The sequence below is a fragment of the Neopsephotus bourkii genome, unplaced genomic scaffold (genome assembly GCF_033783945.1).
Source record: "Neopsephotus bourkii isolate Nb327-2 ecotype Australia unplaced genomic scaffold, CSIRO-AGI_Nbou_v1 NB_1542, whole genome shotgun sequence".
Lineage (NCBI taxonomy): Eukaryota > Metazoa > Chordata > Aves > Psittaciformes > Psittacidae > Neopsephotus > Neopsephotus bourkii.
In genome coordinates, this window is record NW_026902018.1 from 111,128 (window position 1) to 133,392 (window position 22,265).

At 44.3% G+C, this 22,265-nt stretch overlaps 1 protein-coding gene across 3 annotated transcripts in view; it reads left to right on the top strand.

Annotated features, from left to right (window-relative positions):
• The window catches only part of MORC2 (MORC family CW-type zinc finger 2), a 38,349-nt gene extending 16,084 nt beyond the window's left edge, over nt 1-22,265 (top strand). For 2 of the 3 annotated variants that reach the window (XM_061370438.1, XM_061370439.1), the window contains exons 5-26: nt 139-229; nt 1,782-1,890; nt 3,136-3,295; nt 3,377-3,488; nt 5,174-5,299; nt 7,214-7,293; nt 8,803-8,885; nt 9,738-9,823; nt 12,447-12,587; nt 13,137-13,291; nt 13,433-13,561; nt 15,214-15,319; nt 15,584-15,716; nt 16,051-16,125; nt 16,254-16,640; nt 17,021-17,167; nt 17,259-17,313; nt 18,074-18,215; nt 18,555-18,746; nt 18,843-18,936; nt 20,132-20,320; nt 20,920-22,265. In XM_061370438.1, coding sequence (XP_061226422.1) covers nt 139-229; nt 1,782-1,890; nt 3,136-3,295; nt 3,377-3,488; nt 5,174-5,299; nt 7,214-7,293; nt 8,803-8,885; nt 9,738-9,823; nt 12,447-12,587; nt 13,137-13,291; nt 13,433-13,561; nt 15,214-15,319; nt 15,584-15,716; nt 16,051-16,125; nt 16,254-16,640; nt 17,021-17,167; nt 17,259-17,313; nt 18,074-18,215; nt 18,555-18,746; nt 18,843-18,936; nt 20,132-20,320; nt 20,920-20,988 — 2,861 coding nt within the window. In that variant the 3' untranslated portion in view covers nt 20,989-22,265. The other variant, XM_061370440.1, reaches the window with a different exon arrangement.

The window sequence follows — 22,265 nt, forward strand, 5'->3', positions numbered from 1 at the left end:
ATGACACTTTGGCTTCTGGCATTTTCCATGCTATAATTTTTCTGTGCTACTTACAGTGGTGAATGAATTTATCTAAAAGATGTTTGTCTGTTTGTGTATTGAAATAAAACTTTTGTTGTTACCTGTCTCTCGTTCCAGATGAAGCTGCCAGTGTTATTCAGTTTGGGAAATCAGCCAAGCGATCACCTGAGTCAACTCAAATTGGGCAGTATGGGAACGGCTTGAAATCGTAGGTATAACAAAAGCCAGCCTCCTGATATGGAGCTCAGGGCTGAGGTAGTAAATGTGTTGTTTGCTTGGAGGTATATATCTTTTTTTTTCCCCAGAAGAAAGAAGGCAGGTGAAATCTAAATCCTGGTACCGTGGTTTGGGGGACAGGAGCCCTGACATCTGCTGTAATTTTTCAGTGGCTCAGAAGTCTGTCAAGAGCTGATGACAGTGTTTTGCCATTATGTTTGCATAATGCAGAGCATACAGATCAGAGCTGGTGGAAAAAAAATGCAGGAAACAGCAGGAAACAAAACCTTAATTTGCCTGTGGGAGACAATGAAATGGGAGCAAAATAGTCCTCTGAGTAGGAAGGTTGTGGGCTGCTAGTCAGATGGACTTCAACCTTTTCTTTTTTTTCCTAAATCAAACAAATGCATAGAGAAGAAGGAGAGTAATGGAAGGAATGAGAGGAGGAGTGGGATTAGGTGGCAGCTGAACAAAGGTGGGGAGGAATTCTGGTTAGCTGGAGGGGATTTGCTAGGAAAGAAGTGTTTCTGTGGTAAACTGAAGTCTTTGGGAAGGCTAGAGGGCTTTTATGGCTTACTCTGGCTGTTCTGCTTCATACTGTTCTGTGTGGCTTGATTTATTTTTATGTGTATCCTCCTGGGGAAATCTGTGGGACTCTGTAGCATGGGAGGAAAGAAGAAAAGGGGTTGTAAGGGACTTTGATATCCCGTTGATATAGCTGCAGTGCAGGACAGGTCCCAGATCCTGGCTGGGCACTTCCAGGGCAGACCTCTGTCCTGTTCTTAACCTTGGACAAGAGTCATATTATATTACAGGTGAGAAATGCAGACTGAAGCCTAAACATGCAAAAGGTGTGCTTTGGTATCACATCAGGCCAATCTAAAGAGAATTGAACTGACAGAACACTAATCCCTTTTTTTGATGCAATGCTACTTCTCTTTGTTAAGGTTTTTCAGACAAGTTAGAGTAAAACAAGATGGGGAAGGCACTGTTGGGGATAGGAGAGTGGGGAGGAAGATGGGACTGTCCCTTTTGTGACAGCTAGCTGCTAAGTTGCACTGGCTGAAGTGTCAGTGAGTCTTTTAAGTTAGACGTAGGAAAAAAATGTCTGTCTCCCAGAAACTTGTTTGCTGCTGTTCATTCTGTGTGAAGTGAAATGAAGTGTGTCTTTGCTTTCTCACACTTGTGCCTGTGTATTTGCAGGATATTGTCACATTTCACTTTAGTCATCTTAGATTAAAAAAAAAAAAAAGATTATTTTTTTTTAAACTTCCTATCTAGGATGAGCCTGGGCACGCTGCGCATCTGGCTTCTGATTGAGACTCGTGTTAAGGGATTTGAAGCCTTATGAGAATGTTCAGATTAAGATGCCTTTTGAAAGGAGAGATATTTAGAGAGAAGTGGTAGCTGCTGTTTAAGCCCTTCTTTTGCCTTACCTGGTTTTGGCATCTTGAACATAATAGGAAGAAAGTTCAGTAATGTGGTCTGCTTTCTAGAAAATGTTATGCATCAGGTGTAATATGCAGCCTGAAATTTGTCTGCAGGGGTTCCATGCGGATTGGGAAGGATTTTATCCTGTTCACAAAGAAAGACAACACCATGACTTGCCTTCTCTTGTCACGAACATTCCATGAGGAAGAAGGCATTGATGAGGTTTGCATGTACTTTGTTATAATGAACTAATGTGGTGAATGCTGTCTCACCAGAACCTCTCCAGCTCCCACAGGAGAAGTGTCTGTGTCAGTGTTGGCTGCCCCTGGTTGGACCAGTGGTATGGTTTTCTCCTGGTGATAAACTTGTAGGGGTTCTGCAAAGTCATCAAAGGATTTTTCCTTTAGGTTTTAATTCCGAGAGTTCTGTAAACTACAGCAAGTTTGAAGGACTTGTTTTAATCACTTAATGTTGCTTATGCTGAGTTCAGGTCATGCCTAGACTTCTTGCATTTTCCTTTTTCCACAAAATTTGAGTATGGGATGTATTTAAATTTATTGCTCTGATCTGATTTTCTGTAGAGAATTAAAGGTGTGCTTGAATGAGTCCTAGCCACAGGACCCAAACTCCAGACATGTCTTTTCTTTTGGATTTTTTTTTAAAACAAAAAATCAGTGTGGTTCTACCTGTTGAAAACTTGCATTATCTTAATACATAATTCAGGCATTGTTGTTCTGTATCCAGACCCTTTAACATGGAACTATTTTTGTGCTCAAACACAAGTGTTTTCCATGCAAGACTGATAATGAAAGGTTGTAAATTTGTACTAGGATAGTATCTAAGAAAGTATTTTCCATTGTGATCATGGAGGGAGCTCTACAAAGAAGCTTTTGAGGGAGCAGTGCTTGTTAGTGGCCAGCTGATGGCTGAAGCCAGTTGGGAACAGTGATGTAGTTCTCACTGCGGCTGTGGAATCAGAGATTTGTGCTTGACCTCAGTTCTAAAGTGAGATCAGGATTCAGTGTCCTTGATAGGCAGACCCAGGCTATAATTCCATCTGTGGTTTTGTTCTGAACAACAGAAAACACCAATAATAGCCTTACTTGTAAATAAAATAAAGAGTGAGATCTGGATGAATATGAGTGAAGGTTATTTGAGTTCAAGAGAGAAGTTAAGTACAGAAATTGAAATTTTTAAAAAAGCAAAATTTGGTGGTTTTTTTTTTTTTATGGTAGTATTATGAAAGTCATTGCAAGAGGAGGGGAAAAAACCCTTTGAGTGTGTGAGTAGCCAGTACCATAGAGGTTACTTGGAAATAGCTCAGTCTAAGACTAGATATTGTGGGAAGGCAACTCAGAGGCTGGTAAAGAGAGGTCCTTGGGCATTTGTCAGAAGGGGCAAGTCACTCATTCATGGTCTGCAGACCAGAGTGGGTGAGCTGTGCTCTTGATACAGTGCAATTTGCAGGTCATTGTCCCCCTGCCTACCTGGAATGCACGAAGCCGGGAGCCTGTGACTGACAACATGGAGAAGTTTGCTATTGAGACAGAGCTAATTTACAAGTATTCCCCTTTCAAGTCAGAACAGGAAGTGATGGAGCAGTTTAATAAGATACATGGTGAGAAAGGTATGTATGGACAGTGCTGGTCCCAGGCAGGGTATTTGGGGTTTGGCTGGAATTCATCTTACCAACTTGTTACTTGCTCAGGCACCCTGGTGATAATCTTTAACCTCAAACTAATGGATAATGGAGAGCCAGAGCTGGATGTGACTTCTGACCCCCGAGACATTCAGATGGCAGAAACATCTCCAGAGGGAACGTAAGTGTCATGTTACAAGCCTTTGGGCTCTGATAATTTTATGTGTAGGGTTTAGCTATATACTGTGTGCATGTGCTTTTTAAAAGCTGCTCTTTCTGTGGTGAATTGGAGAGTTTAAAAGATCTTTAGTTTGTTCTTAGCAGTTTGGAGTTTATGTGTGTAAACAGCCTGAAGGTGTTATGTTTGTATGCTTGGGTGAATGCCTACTTTGTCTTGTCTCAGCTTACTCAAAGCAGGAAACTCAGCGCTCTTCTTTAGGCACCTTAAAACAAAGGAGCCCTAAGCTATAGGTTTAATCTATGCTCATCAAAGATGTTTTCATTACAATGACAGCTGGTCGTGAGTCTGCTGCTTTCAAACTCATGTTCAGTTTTGTTACTAAATGAACCCTGGCAAGATGTGAACACCGCACAGGTCAGCCTGTATGAGCGAGTGGTAAAAGGGTAGTACTGATGGGGTGTATCAACACCTCATCCTGGGAGCATGAGCAGCTCCTGGATTTCCTGCAGAGGAGAAAGGAGGATGTGCTCAGAGGACAGTTGGAAGAGCATAGAGGGGTGTTCAGGGAAAGCTGCCTGAAAAGGAAAACATGAGCTCAGATTAAATCAAATGCTTGATTAAATCCCAGAGCTACATGGGCACACCTAGTGAGCTTTACCTGTATAATGAGATTACACACTGCTTCCCTGAAGTGCTTGAATTTCTCATAAAAATACAGTTTCAGACACTGTAAACCTAGCTAATTCTGTATGCATTAGTTTGATGTTACTGAGTGCTCAGGTGCAGCAAACTCCTTGGCAATCTGACGTGATTCTCAGTTTCTTTGCGCTGGTGAGCTTTTATGATTAGCACCGATCACTGGAAGGAGCTTCTTCTCTCTTACCTTGTGATAGCATTTATGTGTGTGATCTGTGCAGTTCCTGTCAGAGCACACTCCTGAATAACAGAATGGTAAGAGAATATGCTAGCAAGTGGGGCACACACTTAGTGTTCAATGGGCCAGTTTATAGGTTTGACCTTTATTATCCAGCTGTATTCAAAACATCCTTTTCAAGCTACAGTGATACGTACATCAGTGTTTTGTAGCAGTATTTAAAATGTACAGCTCAATAGCAACTCTCCATAGAAGACATGGATAAAACAATATTAAAAGAAAAGCCTCACTTCACCCTGCTGCCTGGTAATTAAAATAGAAGGGCCTTGTCTTGTGCCTGCCTTTCTTGCTGAAGATTGTCTCTTTGGCATGTTTTGAAGGAGAAGGCTATGAGCTGAGATGCGTGAGGTGTAAATCCTGCTTCAGGTGCTTAAAATATATTGGGGTAATGCAGAGCAGCGTGGGCACTTGGCTACTGGGTAGCATTTTGTCGTAAAATAAGAATCTTGCAAGTTTTGTCATGGAAAAACTTGTTCATTTGGTTTGGATAGAGGACAAGGCTCTGTGACAGTAGTATGTGACACGCTCTTCTTAAATGGTTGGGAATGAAGGGGAAAAACTGTGAAGGAAGGAGGAATGTGGAATGCAGGATGAGCACTCTGACTAAAGAGACACTGATTACTCGGGGCTGAACTGCTGCAGGCACCTTTGGGCTACATGGGCCAGACTGGGATAGTGTCTGCTGGTAGTTCTACAAGGAAGTGGTGAACAAACTGCTCAGTTTCTGTAAGCATCCATCCCTCTCTTGCAGAAAGCCTGAGCGCCGCTCCTTTCGTGCCTATGCTGCTGTGCTTTATATTGATCCCAGAATGAGAATCTTCATAAATGGACACAAAGTACAAACAAAACGACTTTCATGCTGCCTGTACAAGCCCAGGTGAGTACTGGACCCAGCATCTGCAGATGTGTAGGACTTCTTGGAGATTCCCTGTGGAAAGGGTTTAACATTTTGCTTTCCAGGTGTATCCTGCATAATTCCATGTTAAAGCCACAGAAACAGATCATATGGAAAAGGAGGTAGACAGTGGAAAATTTAGTATCTTGAGTAATTTATGCAGTTTGGCTCCCTTTCAGAGCAAACCAAGAAATGAAGATAATTGTTGTTCAAAATTACATATGCATACAAAACAGTTAGGTAGCTGTTTTTAAGGGCATAAATATGGTGCCTTTAGAACTATTACTGAAAAGAAGTGAGACTAAGCACTTTGAAACAGTTGCTTTGAAAATGAACTTACATACGTAGCTGATAAAGGTTTGCATAGAGATTAGGAAATACTATTCCCTGTCTTCCTTTTAAGTTCTCTTATACAAGAAAGTTGAAAGCAAGAGAGGTGTGCTGCCAGTTGTCTTAACAGGAACTAGAAAAGGATATAAGAATGCGAGGGGGAAGAAAAACATGTATTTAAGTCTCCTTGAGGCAGTAGTGTTCTTCTGTCCCTGGGAGCACACAGGCTGTATACCAGATACTATAACATGATTTGTCTTAATAGATTAGTAATAATTTTATAGAGTATTTGTGGATAGCTTTTCTGATAGCACAAACATCAATTGTTTTAATAGTATGGCGCACTATCAACTTGTGTACTCATACTAAGCACAATCTGATGTCATGATGGTTGCCTGGAGAGCCTGACCCATTTTCAGCTTACAGCCATGGCCTGCTTGTCAGGCCTGTACTTCCTCAGCTTCTTAAGTGAAAATGTGTGAAGTTGTATTAGAAACTCATGAATGAACAGTGCCCCGCGGTTACACTGACTAGGATCAATGCTGGTGCAGGTGTATCTAACAAATCTGCTTGTGCCACATCTGTGCAAACTCCTTGTAGATCTGCTTACGGTGGTAGGGCAGTAAAAAATTCCCAACACTGTAAAAGCATTTACATCTAAAATCCCCACTCCTGCAGCAGTATTCTGCAAAGAAGGCCTCCCTGTAGAGCACAGTGTATGTCTTTTTGGTCTTGTGGCAATTATCACAGCCTTGTTTTTCCATAAAAAGTTATTTGGGTTGGGATTTTCCTCTTGAAACATACAGAACTTGGTGTCTTAAGGCAGTTTCAGTTCCTGCAGACTCTGATCATCCTTCTTGGTGCCATCTCCTCTTCCCCAATTATGTGTCTCTGCACAGAGGTGATGTATACTCACAAACTTCTGCCTCTTAAACACACTTGCCTTTCACTCTACAGTAGTCAGTCTGTGATCTGCATTTGGCACATTATGATACAGGAAGGTGGAACAAGCCACTGTGACTCAAGCGCGGTTTACAAGGCTGTGAGTTAGATGTGTAGTACACACAAATGTTGTGAAACCTTAGAACTGAAACTTGAAGCTCCATTCAGAGTTGCTTTGCCACGTAGGGTCTTTGAGCTACACTGTGTGATGGGCACTGTCAGACTACATCTGTGAATGGCTATTTGCAGGAGAAAGGGTTATTTATCTATAATGTGAGTTTTTTGAGAGGCTTTCCATATATATTTACTCTTCCCTTCTGCTTCCAAACAAGCTATTCCTCGAAACATTGGGATTTCCTCTGAGAATATGGGCATATTTCACTTCCAATGGTTAATGCAGAAAAGGGAATTGTGTTTGCAGCTGCTGTTAAAGCATCTCTGATTTCAGAAGTTTTTGCCTAATTGCATTGAAAACCACTCAGTTCCTGATGTGTAAATCTCCTCTATTGAATCTATTGAGAAGAGCAGAATAGCAGGTGGAGACTTTATTCTTTCATACAGTGATGAAATCTTGGTTTAACCTTACTGCTGAGTTTGCTGATTCATAAATTTCAATCATGACAGGATGTACAAGTATACTTCAAACCGTTTCAAGACTCGCGCAGAGCAAGAGGTGAAGAAAGCAGAGCACATGGCGAGGATAGGTGAGTTTTGGGGGTATGCGTGCATCCTGACTGTGCTGTAGCAACAGCCAGGAAGATAGTGCTGTGCTGGATATGACCTGCAATTGCTTGCTTCTGTGATCATTATGATTGCTCAGGAGATTAGTTAATACAGTGACTATTGATGACCCAGAAATATTCCATGTAATGAAAGGAATGTACATTGTTCCCTAAGATGACTTACTCTGGGAAATGCTTGTGTACAAGGTTGAAAATGAACATGAGCCACTTCAGTGTGCGCTCACAGCACAAAAGCCAACTGTGTGCTGGGCTGCATCAAAAGCATGAGCAGCAGGTTGAAGGAGGTGATCCTGCCCCTCTGCTCTGCTCTTGTGAGACTCCATGTGCAGCACTGTGTGCAGTTCTGGTGTCTTCAACATAAGAAGATATGAAGCTGCTGGAACAAGTCCAGAGGAGGCCACGAAGATGATCAGGGGCTGGAGCACCTCCCAAATGAAGGCAGGCTGAGAAAGTTGGGGCTGTTCAGCCTGGAGAAGAGAAGGCTGCATGGAGGCTGTCACCAATCACCCCCTTACTGTCCATGAGCCTTAGCACAGGAGTTTCTGCTCCATGATCTTGCCACGCGGCAAGGTGAGACTGACCTGCCTGTAGTTCCTCATATCTTCCTTTTTTTCCTTTTTAAAAATGGGGCTACTTGCCAGTCCATGTTTACCCCCGTGGACCTCATAGCCTGTAGGATGGAGGAGGATCACACTAATCTAAAAGGGCACAATGTGCTTTTGGATGGAGAGCATGGAGATGAAAGGTATATGGTGCTGATATACCAAAGCACCTGGTGGCTCAATTTTAGAAAGGGATCTCCTCACTGAAAATAAAATCTGTTGAATAATTCTTGCAATACCAGGGTGAAATGTACCTATTGCCAGGAAGTCTGGGGGAGAAGTGGAAAGGTGAGTTATTCTCAATGGTAAACTTCATGCAGACATCAGGTGGAGTGGCAGGTTTTCAGAGAACTCTGTGTCCTATTTTCTCTGTAGCTCAGATATGTCTTTTTCCAGGCAAAATTTAGCAATTACCAAAGCTAAAAGCATTTTTACTACTACTGCTCTCCCTTCATGTCTGCAAGAAGATTACTTCTGAGTAGCTCCTTTTCAAGCCTGAACTCAGTCTTCACTCTGTGACAGCCTTTTCTCTGCCTACATGCTTCCAAGCAGAGCAGACGGGGGCCACATGCATCCTTACTCTTTCCAAGTCCTCACTAACTCCTTCATGGATCCTTCCTTTAAACATGCTTTTGCAGAATTTAGCCTTGCAGTTTTGCTGGTGTTGACTGTGACATCTGAGCAGGTTATAAGATGTCAGTGGTGCCCTCTCACAGGTTTTATTTTGTACCCTTTTATGTTAACCCTGTACCCTTGTACATGTCAGTCCAGCAAAGGCTCTCTGGAAGTCTGTCCCCTCAGGTGGATGCCTTAGTATATGCTGCATGTACTGAATGGTTGACATCATTCTTTTCCTTGTGTGTTTCAGCGGAAGAGAAGGCTCGTGAGGCGGAAAGTAAAGCCCGTGCCCTTGAGCTGCGCCTAGGTGGGGACCTCACACGGGAGTCCAGGGTAAGCCCTGTGCTTTGCCAGCATGTGACATTTCAGGCACTGGGGACTGGCTCAGAGAGCAGCACTGGCGGGTCAGCACCCAGTGGTAGCACCCAGTGTGTAGGCGATACAGGCAGGGACTTCAGTTGGGGAGTTGCTTGCAGCATTTCAGCAGCTCTGTGGGCTCATGACCAGTGGATGTGCTTCAACATCTGTACATGGTTTCCAGCCCAGGTGGCAAGTGGGCTGATGTTCTTCAATATATCCTGCGAGGGAAGGCAACCCGCAGCCTCCAGGCACCTTGTTTGGTGTCAGCCTCTGCAGAAGAGGCCAGGGGTATGTACGGTGTTTGAACAGAAGTAAAACTGGGTGCTTTTTGGCTATGCCCAGTCCCTGCCTGTGTAACTGGCTCCAAAAATTTTGGAGAGGGGCTGTTTGCTTCCTCCTCGTGGTCTGTGGCTCTTGAGAGGGGCAAGGCTGAGACCCAGACCACCTCTGGGTGGGAGGAGAGCACGCAGGTATGCCTGGTGCTTCCCCAGGTGTCATCAGCTTGAAATCACTGTACTTCCTATAGGCATCCAATGAAAATAGGAGTATCCAAGTACCCTGGCTGTTTCCCTGTGCCTCCATTACCCTCTGGTTTCAGTGAGCTTAGATGTTCAGTTGCATTTTGACATCTTCTTCCAAGCAGCTCTGTAGCTGCTTAAACAAGCTAGCACCGAGCACTGCCCTAAATATATGATTGTCACTTTCTACTGTCAGTGAATTCTTTAAAACATTTCCAAGATCTTCTTGAAGAGGACAAAAAAATCATAAAATGAGCGAATGATGAATTTGAGAGCAGCAATTTTTCTGTACCATGCATGTTTGCAGGTGATGCTGCGCCAGGTCCAAAACTCGGCAATAACCATGCGCCGGGAGGCTGATGTCAAGAAGAGGATCAAGGATGCAAAGCAGCGGTGAGTACAGGGTGGTTCAGAGCTCTGGATTTCCCAGGCTGTTCACATCTCTCGTACTGTGCTTGCGTGGTAGAGAGAGCGGTTCAGCTCCGAGCTTAAATGTTTGTGGGCATCCTGTACACCCTGGCTGTTAAACCAAGGGGACTGTTTGCTCTTCTGGTTGCTTCTGCTATTCCCCTCTTGCTGAAAGATGCCTTTATATTTGGCTTGTTTTCTGTAGATGTTTATATGGTTTTCACATCAGCTGTTTTCACTCTTTTGCTTTTTCATCTGCAGGTACGATTCAGGGAGGCAATGAAATATTACAGTAAAATGTCTTAGAATTGTAGGGATGTTTTCTAAAAACTTTCTGAGCTCTGTTACAGTCAGTGCTGTGAAATCCCAAGGCATTGTTCCCACTTAGCTCTGGTTGCAGTTGACTTTGCTATTGATGTACTCACAAGAATATTCCACTTTTTTATAAGCTTTTTGTTTTTTACAAAGTTGTTTTATGCATTTCATACATGAAGTTGTAACCAGATAAAAATGCTCTTCAAACAAATGCTGAGTGTGAGAAAGTTTGGGATTTATATATGCTAAGTTTTTGTTCCCACCTGGTTGTTTTGCATGCTAGTTTTCGTGGGTGCTTAGGTCAGAGCTATCCTAGACTTGTTGCCAGAGGTAGATCTATCACATCTAGCCCAACTTCTATGTTGTGTTCAGTCATGGTTTAACCCCAGCCAAGACAGCCTGTCCACTTGCTTCCCCCCGCTCTTCTTGCCCTCCCCCTACTCGTGGAGGGATGGAGAGGAGAATCAGAAAGAATGCAACTCCCACGGGTTGAGATAAGAAGTTTAGTAACTAAGGTATAACACAAATCACTGCTGCTACCACCAATAATAGTAATAATAAAGGAAATAACAAGGGAAGAGAATACAACACCTCATCACCAGGCAACCAATAACTTGCCCCCCCAGCCCGACCAAGCACCGACCGATACCTCCTCCAACCCTGCAGTCCACTCTAGCCCCTTCCAGGTCCCTCCCCAGTTACATCCTGGGCATGATGTTCTGTGGTATGGAATACTTCTTTGGTCAGTTTGGGTCAGGTGTCCTGTCTCTGCTTCCTCCCGGCTTCCCCTCCTCCCTGGCAGAGCAGGAGGCTCAAAAAGTCCTTGGCCAAACCAAAACATCATTTTTATCAGCTTTGTTCCCAGCCCGAAAGTCAAAACACAGCACTGCACCAGCTACCAAGAAGGAGAAAAATGACTGCTACTGCTAAACCCAGGACAGTTCACAATAAGCCTTGGCAAAAGTTTACTGTTAAAATTACTCGAATCTGCTATTCCATTTGTTTTTCTAGTAACTTATTTTAAAGGAAGGTGTGTTACAGAGTACTTACACGTCTGTGTGAGCAAAAAGATGGGTTTAAACAGAAAACGAATATGAAATTAATCTATTTCAGGGATTTATTTTGAAATCCTTGACCATTAAGATAGATTTACATCTTTTACCTGCAGAATATTATTGCGCAGTGCTCATGCATGCACAGCTCAGGTTCTTTTAATACTTAATATTAGTAGACAGTCAACAGATCAGTTTAAAGAATTCCATTATTTCAACTGATCCCTTAGGCAAAGGTAAAATTCCTAACTGGGATAAAGCACATAAGTGCTAAGAATTTGGTTAGATGGTGGGGAGTTGGAAGTAAGGCAGGTCAGAGATGAGATGGATGGGTAGGACAATGGTATAGCCTTGCAGTAGTTAAAAGTTTGAAACTCACATTTGATGATACCTTCAGCCTGAAATGGACGATCCTTATCATGAAAAATCCTAAGCATGGATTTAATGGAAGCTGTGGAACCTATTTAATTTAATTTGTTAAAGAGCAATAGTTCTGTTTGTGATACCTGGGGATTTTGTTTCTTTTGTAACACAAGGAGGTCTTGAGGCTCTCTGCATATGGCAGGAGACACAGTTCACACAGCAGATCCAGGTTCAGAAATCCATATCTGCTCACATATTTGAGGCCAACTTTTACTGATGTCATGTGCTGCATAGACAGTAGAAATCATGCAAATTCCTGTCCTGTCATTTGTAGGGAAAAAAAGAAAAGCAGCTCTGCTTGGGCTGTCCCTTATATCTTCTAGGTTTCAAACTTAGAGTAATGGCATTGGAAAACATGTGTTTACAAGAACTTTCCCAGAATCTGAGCATCAAAATCTTAATTTCGATGTTTTATCTAGCATAGGGATGTACATCTGGAAAATACAAACAAAATCGCATTGGAGGGGACAGTCTCTACCTACCAGTACTACACAGTACTAAAGCTACGTGTAATTCAATTTTTTTGAACAAGCAGATCTGAAATAGAAAGCAGAATCCATTTTAGAAGGAGAAACCGTATCCAAATAAACAGATTATCGGAGAAGATACTGTCCAGCCTAAGTTGGTGTCTGTATTGTAAAGGTTTTGTATTTTGTTCATTCACATTCAATAGGTACTTGGTGTTTCTTAGCAGTAGCAGACTACAGGACAGGTGTTGGTAAACCCCTAATGCTCAGAGGCGCTAGATCACTTCTAATGACAGCAAAGAACTAGTTTTAGTTTCAACATTCCTGAGGCTTCTTTTTATTCTCTCTCAGGGCACTGAAAGAACCCAAAGAGCTGAATTTTGTCTTTGGTGTGAATATCGAGCAGCGCGAGTTGGATGGCATGTTCATTTATAACTGCAGTCGCCTGATAAAGATGTATGAGAAGGTGGGCCCGCAGCTGGATGGTGGCATGTGAGTTCCTGGAGATTATTAGGCAATCCTTTTGCTTAAGCCTTGCGAGTTCCTACATATAATTCAGGCCGTGCAATAACCTTGTTCTGCATTAATTGTTCTTCATGAGTGTGAGGCTTAGCCATTGTGTCAGCATTTAGTCTGGATTCTGGGAAATAAGTTACAGTTAATGTTGCCCAATATTTCCCTGGTTTCTTGATAGAGAGTTGTCTACACAGATTTTGATCAGACCCGAAGTGTCAGGCATTTATGCTCAGTGCTGGCCTTTGGGGCTGATAAATACTGGTAGCAGTATTGCCTCATTCTAGAGACAGGGAGAATAGGTCTTGAAAGCAAATAGAGATATCTGAGCCCATGTTTTTGTATGCTGGCTCCAATCTGACTTAGAAAGCTGATAAATTAAAGCCAGTACTGCTGCAGGAAGTGGTGAGTGGGTATGTGTATAACCTGCTGTTTTCAACACTGATAATCTGATAATTGATCTGATAATTGAATGATGTTAGTGACTGATAACTGAATGATGTGAGTGACTGTGTCTTCCTCTTCCAGGGCATGTGGTGGAGTGGTGGGTGTGGTGGATGTGCCCTATTTGGTTTTGGAGCCAACCCATAATAAACAGGACTTTGCTGATGCCAAAGAGTATCGACACTTGCTGAAGGCCATGGGGGATCATTTGGCTCAGTACTGGAAGGATGTTGCTATAGGTAATGAAGCTTCACAGTTACCAGGGCCTGGAAGGGAAAACCTTGGCTGGAGGGCAGCAAAGGGGGAGAGCAGCCAAGACTGCGGGTGGTGATTTCTGTGGTAATGGCTCCGTACTGAGTGGGAACTTGTTTTTTTTCCAGCCCAGAGAGGTATCATCAAGTTCTGGGATGAATTTGGTTATTTGTCAGCAAACTGGAACCAGCCTCCATCTAGTGAACTGCGCTACAAACGCCGGAGAGCCATGGAGATCCCTACCACGATTCAGTGTGGTACGTCTGGCCAGGCTGTGACTAGGAGGCTGCTCCTGCCTGGTGCATAGGGGAGGGACTGCTGGCTGCTGCTAGGGAGCAGCAACATGGGTAGGAGATTTGAGAACTGCTTTGCTATCGTTACCCTCTTCTAGGGCTTCTCTTCTTCTGTGAGTTGCCATTGTCTGCATCTGATGGTCCACTTAGATGTCTTGGCAGGAGGTTGCTTTCCTGCAGTTTATTAACCATGATGTTCTTCAGGTGCCCTTACAGAATGGGGCAGGTGTGGCCAGTAACAGTGTTGAGGATGGGCTTAGAATGTCATACAAACTGGAACTGGCCAAAGCCAACCCACCTCAATACTAGAATATGATCTGAAACTTCCTGCAGTAGAAAGTGCCAAGTAATTTATATGCTGATGCAGAGGCTTCCTAACCTTACTGGGTGTGAGGTCAAAAGGGAGCTGTTTACAGTTGACTTTCAAAATCAGTGCAAGTTCTCTTCCGTGCACCTCTGAACAGATTTGGCTAAGCCCTTACTCTGGTGTGAGGGAGGTTTCAACACAACGACTTTGTCTCTCTCTTAGTAGAGGGACACCAAACTCTCTTGACCTCATTTCCCCACAGGATTTTGGTATGAGAATGTAACAAGGAATATGGGGCCAGTCTTGTGGAATTACTTTGTTAGGCTGTCCTGCCTTAACAGTTTTCTCAGTCATTTTCAAGTTCCTCCCAAAGAGGAGGAGCTTTCCTGTCATTCTTTTGGTCTTCTGCTGTGGGCATCCTTCCAGAGACTCATTTAAGAATTTTTCCATTTTCTTGGCAAAACTTTTTTCCTAAGCTGTTGATTTGCTGGTAGGCCAGGAAAGCTCTGGCAATGCTCTGGGGGCCAAATCTGTCTTCCAGGTTCATCTAAAACTTACTAGATACTGTAAGTATTTGTTGTGACTTAAGCCCAGCTCTGGTAACTCAGAACCACACAGCCGCTCGCTCACTCCCTACCTTCTTCCTCCCTCTGCTCCCGGAGGGATGGGGGAGGTGAATCAAAAGGATGTAACTCCCATGGGTTGAGATAAGAACAGTCCAGTAACTTAAGGTATAACACAAACCACTGCTGCTACCACCAGTAACAATAATGATAAAGGAAATAACAAAGGGAGAGAATACAATTGCTCAGCACTTGCCAACCGATACCCAGCCCGACCTGAGCAGCGACCTGGGCCTTCCAGGTAATTCCTCCCATTTTCTTATACTGAGCATGATGTGCTGTGGGATGGAATACCCCTTTGGCTAGTTTGGGTCAGGTGTCCTCTCTCTGCTTCCTCCTGGCTTCCCATGCACCTCCTCACTGGCAGAGCATGAGCTGTCATTGCAGCAGTGAGTTGGAGGTCCTCTAGTATCAGTTGATCCCAGGCCTCATCAGATCCTTATTATGGATGCCCTGTATGAAATTTGAGGTCTTCCAGCAAGCATTTTGTGAGCATGAAGCAAGAACTGGCTCAGTAGATCCTGTGCTTTTCTCACTTTTTTTGTGGCCACTAGTCTGACAGTCACTGGATACATGGTAATTGGGGCAGTCCCTGAGCATCAAATAGGGTTGAGAAGCACTACAGAAGAAAATTACTTTGTGGCTCAGGATGTGTATTTCTGACTTGCAAAGTGTTTGTCTGACAGATGTTTGTCTGAAATGGCGAACACTCCCCTTCCAGCTGAGTTCAGTGGAGAAGAATTACCCTGATAGCTGGGTCTGCTCCATGAACCCTGATCCTGAACAAGACAGGTAAGAATCAGTTAATACGAAGACTTTCCTCCAGCGTGCTTAATCTGCATGTGTTTATTTTTTAACAACTGTGCTTTTGATCCTTAAATTGTACATGCGTTTCCCAAGAAGAAAACTACTGGTTTTGAGATTGTGTGTCCTGCAGAAAGAAAGGCAGTTTTACTGCTGCCTTTGGGATGGGTTGTGGGGACAGTCAGTGCTGTATGAGTGAGACAGCACAGGTTACTGTATTACTGAGGTGGTCTTGCATTCCTGTCCTGCTAGATGTGAAGCTGCAGAGCAGAAGCAGAAGGTACCATTGGGAACTCTGAAGAAAGACCTGAAATCACCAGAAGAGAAGCAGAAGCAACTGGCTGAGAAAATCCGCCAGGAGCAGGAAAAGCTGGAAGCTCTGCAGGTGAATCTGGACGTCTCCAGCTAAGCACAGCATGCTTGAGGGACCTCCTAGTGCAGATCACTAGACAATGACCTCTGTCTCAGCCTCTGCTGCCACCTGTGCTCCTTACTGGGGCAGGGGTGGTTTTATAACAGAAAATAAGCATCTCAGCTTGCTAGGGAAATGGGAGGGACTGCTGGTGTTTGGATGAAGGGATGTCTCTTGAAGGACACAGAACATGCCTTCTAACAGTTGTTGATTTGAAGCTGAAAAAGTGTTTGCAGGGCTGGGCTAAGGCAGGCCCTGACAGCCCTCAAAGATGGGCCTTTCTGAGGTTTTTGGCTTCTTTTTATAGAAAACCACTCCAATTCGATCTCAAGCTGACTTAAAGAAACTGCCTCTGGATGTGACCACACGGCCTGCAGGGGAGGTAAATGCGATACCACTGTAGGATTTGTACTATCCTTACCTGTCCTTACTTTCTTATATCCTTATTTGTGTTGTCCTTAACTGCTCTGAAAAGCACTGACTGACTCTCTGTACCCTCATTTGTTTCAGAACACCCAGTCACTAACCCGACCTCAGCGCCCACGATCTCCTCCTTTACCTGATGTAATCAAGAATGCTCCCAGCAGACCACCGTCTGAACCTCTGGCCAAGTCCACCATGCAGCTGAAAAAGAACTCTTCAGCTTGGCCAAATACCAGCACTCCCAAACTGGCAAGCATGCTCTCCAGGGAGGAGGCCAGCACTTCCAGGACACACCAGCATACTCTGACAGCTGGGAAGTCTAACAGCAATTTAAAAACTCATGCCAAACCAGGTACAACAACAAAGCCACCTTCTGCTGCCCTGCAGAATCCCAAAAGCTCACGTGAGACACCCAGTCCCAAAGCTGCCAAGGTGCCAGCAGTAAAGAAATCTGCCTCTGTCAAATGCCCACAGGTGAGACTCAATGGGATGAAAACTGTCAGTACCTTCTATTCTGCATAGCCTGTCTTGCTCTACTGCATGGGATTTGCACTGTAGTCCCTGTGCAAGGTAACCTTTACTTTACTCGTGAGTTAGGGTGCCATTCCACACCCCTTATGAAGACTCGTTTCATCTCTTTCCTGTTAGACCAGACTGTTTCCCCAGAAATGAATGAATGTTGAGTAGCAGGGTGAGTGTTTTCATGATTACGCAGTACCTGCTAAAACCTGCTGGAAAAGCTAATGGACTACCAAATGAAGTACTGGATTTTGAGGGCTTTCTACCTTGGCTGAAAGAAGGATTTGGTTGGAAGCATGCTGGAATTATATCTTGAGCCTTTTTGCTTCCTGCAGGCCTCTACCACTCGGAAGAGAATCTTGAGCGCCTCAGAGGATGAGTCTGAGGAGGAGGAGGAGGAGGAGCACAAGAAAGAGAAGACAAAACGGGGCAAATTTGTGGCTGTGAAAGAAGAGAAGGATTCCAGTGAGGTGGTGGTAGAGGTGAGAGTGCACTGGTTTCCCCAGCAGAAGGTATTTGTCAAGTGTTTATAATCTTGGTGGGAGGCAGCTAATCTGAGCTCTCTCCTCACAGCTTACAGACAGTGCTGGAGAAGAAGACCTGGCAGAGCTGAAGAAATCTCAGAAAGGTGAGAAATGAACCCTTCAACTGCCTCCGGTATCAAACACAGTGGAAAAGAACTGTTGCAGAACTAGACTCGCTGGTTAAACATGTGATTTAATTAATGAGCTTTTTAAAGTAAGAACTAGTGTAAATTTGGGTCCCAAACCCCAAGATGACTAACTGACATGAAACATTTTGGCCAGGATGCCCTTGATTAGAAAAGGGACAACAAAGAGCATTGGGAGATCTGTAATCAAAGGCCTGCGTCACATTAACAGGTGTGATGCTTGGCTGCATGCTGTAGACTGATGTCACCCTTCCTCACTGAATGGATCGTGGAGCTATGTTAGCTGGGAGATGCTGAGGACTGTATCTAGACCTGCTGCGCTGCTGTGAGGGAAGAGGGGCCAAGAGATCCTCAGGAAAGATGATAGCCAGGATGTATTGCACCTTCTGCAAGAGCAGGGCATTTCTTCAGCTTCTTCCCAAGGAGCTGTCTGCAAACCTATGGTGAATTGGCCAGCATGGGCCTGGAAAGCCCATGTCACATAGCCCAGAGTACAGAGGAAACCTTTTGTCTGAAAATGCCATATCTTGTATCTTAATGTTTCTAAGTAGGATTTGAACTGTGTGACAGTGGTGCTATGATTTGTGTATCATTTGAAGGAATTGTCACAGGTTTAGGTTGGCTCCCCACTGACAGAGGCTGTCTTTAGAGCTCATGCAAAATGTGCTCTCCAGCATCCGAATGCTTGCAGTCATCTTTACTATTGTCCTCCTTGCAGATAAAGGGCTGCGTGTAGAAGTGCGTGTGAACAAGGAGTGGTTCACAGGCCGTGTCACAGCTGTGGAGATGGGCAAGCATGCAGTACGCTGGAAGGTGAAGTTTGATTATGTTCCTACAGACACCACACCAAGGAATCGCTGGTAACTATCTCTAGCTGCTGGATTTTGGAGGCTTGCTTTGCTTTCAGGAGGAAGACCCCTTTTTACTTCCATAGATGGAGAAGACAGATACATTACTGTTATGTCAGGGAGTGTATATGTGCTTAGGAATGTCCAGCTGCTTCATAAGGAATGATCAGGGCAGACTCCATCCAGTCTGCCCATCACTTTAGTGTGATGTTCCTGTGGAGGCAACTGTTGTATAATCTAGAGGTCTCAGAGTGAAGCTGGGTACAGGTTCTGATGAAGCTGTTAACAGTGGTTCAGGTATGGTTAATGTAGAAAAAGATATTTGACTTTCCCTCACTGTGTTTTTTTCAGGGTAGAGAAGGGCAGTGAGGATGTGAGGTTGATGAAGCCTCCCTCTCCCGAGTACCAGGCTCCAGATACACAGCAGGAAGAGGAGGTCATTGTGGCAGAACCTTCTACCTCAGACTGTGTCAGAATTGAGCCAGACACCACCGGTCCCACTAGTAGCCACGAAACAGTAGACTTACTAGTCCAGATCCTTCGGTGGGTTCACTGCAGTTCTGGTGAGCTGTTGCAGTCTGTTTGCTTAAGTCTTTTAAACTCCCAATTCTGGCTTTGTGTTTCTCTTTTCCTGCCTAGAAATTGTTTGCGGTACTTCTTACCTCCCAATTTTCCTATCTCCAAGAAGGAGCTGAGTTCCATGAGCTCAGAAGGGTTGTTGGCGTTCCCCTTGGTGAGTTCAGTATATCTAGAAAAGTAAGTCTGGGGGTTTTCCCCACACACATTCCATTCTTATGGCAAGCATCCATCCTGTTAATGAAAGATCACACTCTTCAGAAGATTGTTTGGGTCCTTCGCAGACTAATGCAGCTGAGAAAAGAATTAAACCCTCTGAAACATGCCTGAGGTATTCTCTGAGGACTTTTTAAATTACCATGCATCTGTGTGGGAAAGCTGTTGGCTGCTCCTATCTTAACTTCTTGTCCATTGCCGCTAAGCTTTTAAAAAGTGAGGCCAAGTTAGATGTTTGTAGAAACAGGATGTAGTCAGACCTGTTTATTTTGCCCCCAGCCTTATAAACCCAACTTAATTGGCGGTAATCTTAAAAGTGGGAAAGAACACAAGCCAACCTACTCACACTCCTCGAGGGAAGCAGCCTGACTGCCTGTGAGGCCGCTATGCATCTTGAGGCTTTTGGTGCAGCCTCCATTTAGTTGAGCAAGGAACAGATGGGGGCTGAGCCTACACCAGGATCCCTGTGCTGGTGTTGGAAGGTCCAGTGCAGGCAGAAATGCAGAGAAATGATAGTGGCTTCTCTGGCTTCTTTCTTCTCTGACATACTACAAAGGGAGATCTTTTCTGGAGGCATCTGTAGGTTACAAAATCCACCTACAGGTGACTAAACAACAAAAGCCACTGCCTATTTGTCATTCTTCATAGTGCCATACTCCCTCATTCACAGTTGTCTTCCTCTTTTCTGTTAATTCAGGCCTGTGCTTGAGTTACTGGTGCTTCTGCTTTCACAAGGCACGTTGGTTCTGTCAGGAGTTTTCTGCATGTGTGAATGTTCCTACCTCGCTGTGTTGTCTAGGCGATCTATACAAAGGAACTTGCTATGAACAGAGGCTGTCAGATCTTTCTACAGCATACCTGTGGGTTTAGGCTTTTAAATACATGCTACATCCTTAATCTGAATTCAGGCAGCTTTTATTGCAGTTCTGGTCTTTGAGAAACATGAAAACCCTTGTGACTGTTGTGCTGCCTCCAGTAGGCAAATCAGAAATGGAAATGTGTGGTAACAACCATGTGGAGAGCTGGTGGTGTTTGGTCATGGGATGCAGTAGCTGGACTCTTCCACAGGCTGTGAATTTTCTTGCGGCTTGGTGCTTTTTCTTGACGTATCATCTGATGTGTTTTGTCTTCTACAGAAAGAATATTTCAGACAGTATGAGGTTGGTCTGCAGAACCTGTGCAATTCATATCAGACACGTGCTGATGCCCGGGCCAAAGCCTGTGAAGAAAACCTCCGCAACTCAGAGAGAAAGCTGAAGGAAACAGAGGAGAAACTGCAGAAGCTGAGGACTAACATCGTGGCCCTTCTGCAGAAAGTGCAGGAGGTAGGTCAGGAAGGGGTGTGAAACAAAGCAACCCCATGAGTAGCAACCTTCCCAAGACCCGGGCCCCTTCAGGCGCTTGAGCTGCGCTTCACCTTTCTCAATTGGGTGCAACTTGGGCTTAGATCATGAGAAGCAGCTGAGAGTGCAGCTCCTCTTGCTGTCCTCCTTTTGGGTTCCAGACATTCTGATGAGTGTTCATTTTCACAGATGCATTTTTCATGGCATGTATATAGTGCAACAGTCTCTTATTTGTTCTTCGATTTTTGCTAGGAAATGTGGGGCTGCAGGAGAATTTCCCTGGGCACAGGCTGTGTTCTGCAAGGAATGTCTGCCCAGATCAGCTTAGTAAATCTATTATTTGAGTGCACTGTTTGAGCGTCAAGTGCTGACTGATTTCCAGGCATTGTCCATCAGGCTGTGACAAGGAAAGGTGGTCCTGCTTTCACAGCAGATGTCAGCAGCTGAAGAGGGCTGGAAGTTGGCTGTAAAGGCTGACCAGGACAGATGTTGCAGAGGATGCTGTACTGGTGTCTTGTCTGTTCTTACGCTGCTCTTCAAGATGCACTTCTCACTGGTATTTCTTGTGCCTTTGGTTTCAGGACATTGATATTAATACAGATGATGAACTGGATGCATATATCGAGGACTTGATTACAAAAGGAGATTAAGAAGCCCAGTACAAGTCCTAGAGAAGTGCAGAGGAGCTGATTGCTGCAATGGGATTCCTGCAGTGGAGGACTATAGTAGCTGATGAGGAGAGAGGGCTTTTAGACAGTACCTGTGTTGGTGTGCAACTTGTGACTTGACACAAAAAAGACATTTGTGCTGTTGGCAGGCAGATTTTTGACATCGTAGTTCTCTGGATCTCTTCCTTTGCTTATAAATATTTATTTTTAAAAGAAATAGGAACTGTGCCTGTTATAATGGGACGGTTGCTGTGTGGTATTTTAGCAAGGTAAAAGCATGAGTACCCTTTTGCATCTGAGGTATATTCATATGCTATACCTGGAAGACCAGAGCATCCTGCCTAGCAAGGCAATTTAGAATCTGGCAGCAACTTAAAAATAAGACCTGGGTTATGGAAAAGGAGGCCAGGACTTGGACTTCAGAGATGCTGAACTTGGACTAGAGGAAGTCAGATCAGTAATTTGAGCTACATGGAGGAGGTCGAAGTACAGTCCCTGTGTGAACATGAGTGGACGGAATAAAATCCCAGTGGTTCTGAAGGGGTTAGGAGTAGGGGATTAGCACTTGTCAGTGCCATGAAATTCCCAAATATAAGTTCTCCATAAGCAGGTGGAATTGTCACCAGTCAGAGGATGAGGAGCCTTTTATAAGAGGATGGCCTCCTAAGCTGCTCACAGCGGGTTGTGATCATCAAAAGGAGAAGGCTGGAGTTCACATTCTTTTCTAGCAGTCAGCTTATTGCACACTTCCTGCTGCTGTTTCTCTGAGGTGTAATTGCCGTGGCAGAAGAGCTCCTCAACCAGCTGAAAATAGAGTGACCTTCTATTCTGTTGTCACTCCCTCAGGTGTGTGTTGCTTTGATCAACTTGCTCTTCCAGGTAATTTTATTGGGAGTGTTGGAATGTGGTGCCTGTGGAGGCCTGCACCACTAAGTCCCATGTGGCTCTGGGTCAGCAGCCAAGGCAATGCCTTTCCCTTGTTATCCCAGCTGAAGGCTACACTACAGCTCCAAGCAGATCATGTGTGGTGACCATGGTGACCCAGTTTGAGTTCACTGCCTGGCCAACTGCTCAGCTTGGCCAGGGCAAGAAGTCCATGATGTTGGTGCTCAGAAAACTGAAATCCCTAGAACTTGGCAGTTTGAAGAAAGAGTGTGACCAAGAGGTGCCCACCTTCAGGAACATCAGATGAAAGGGACCATTGGGGTTCTTTTGACGGCTGAATGTGTAATAGATGTTTTGCAATAAAAAAAGTCCAA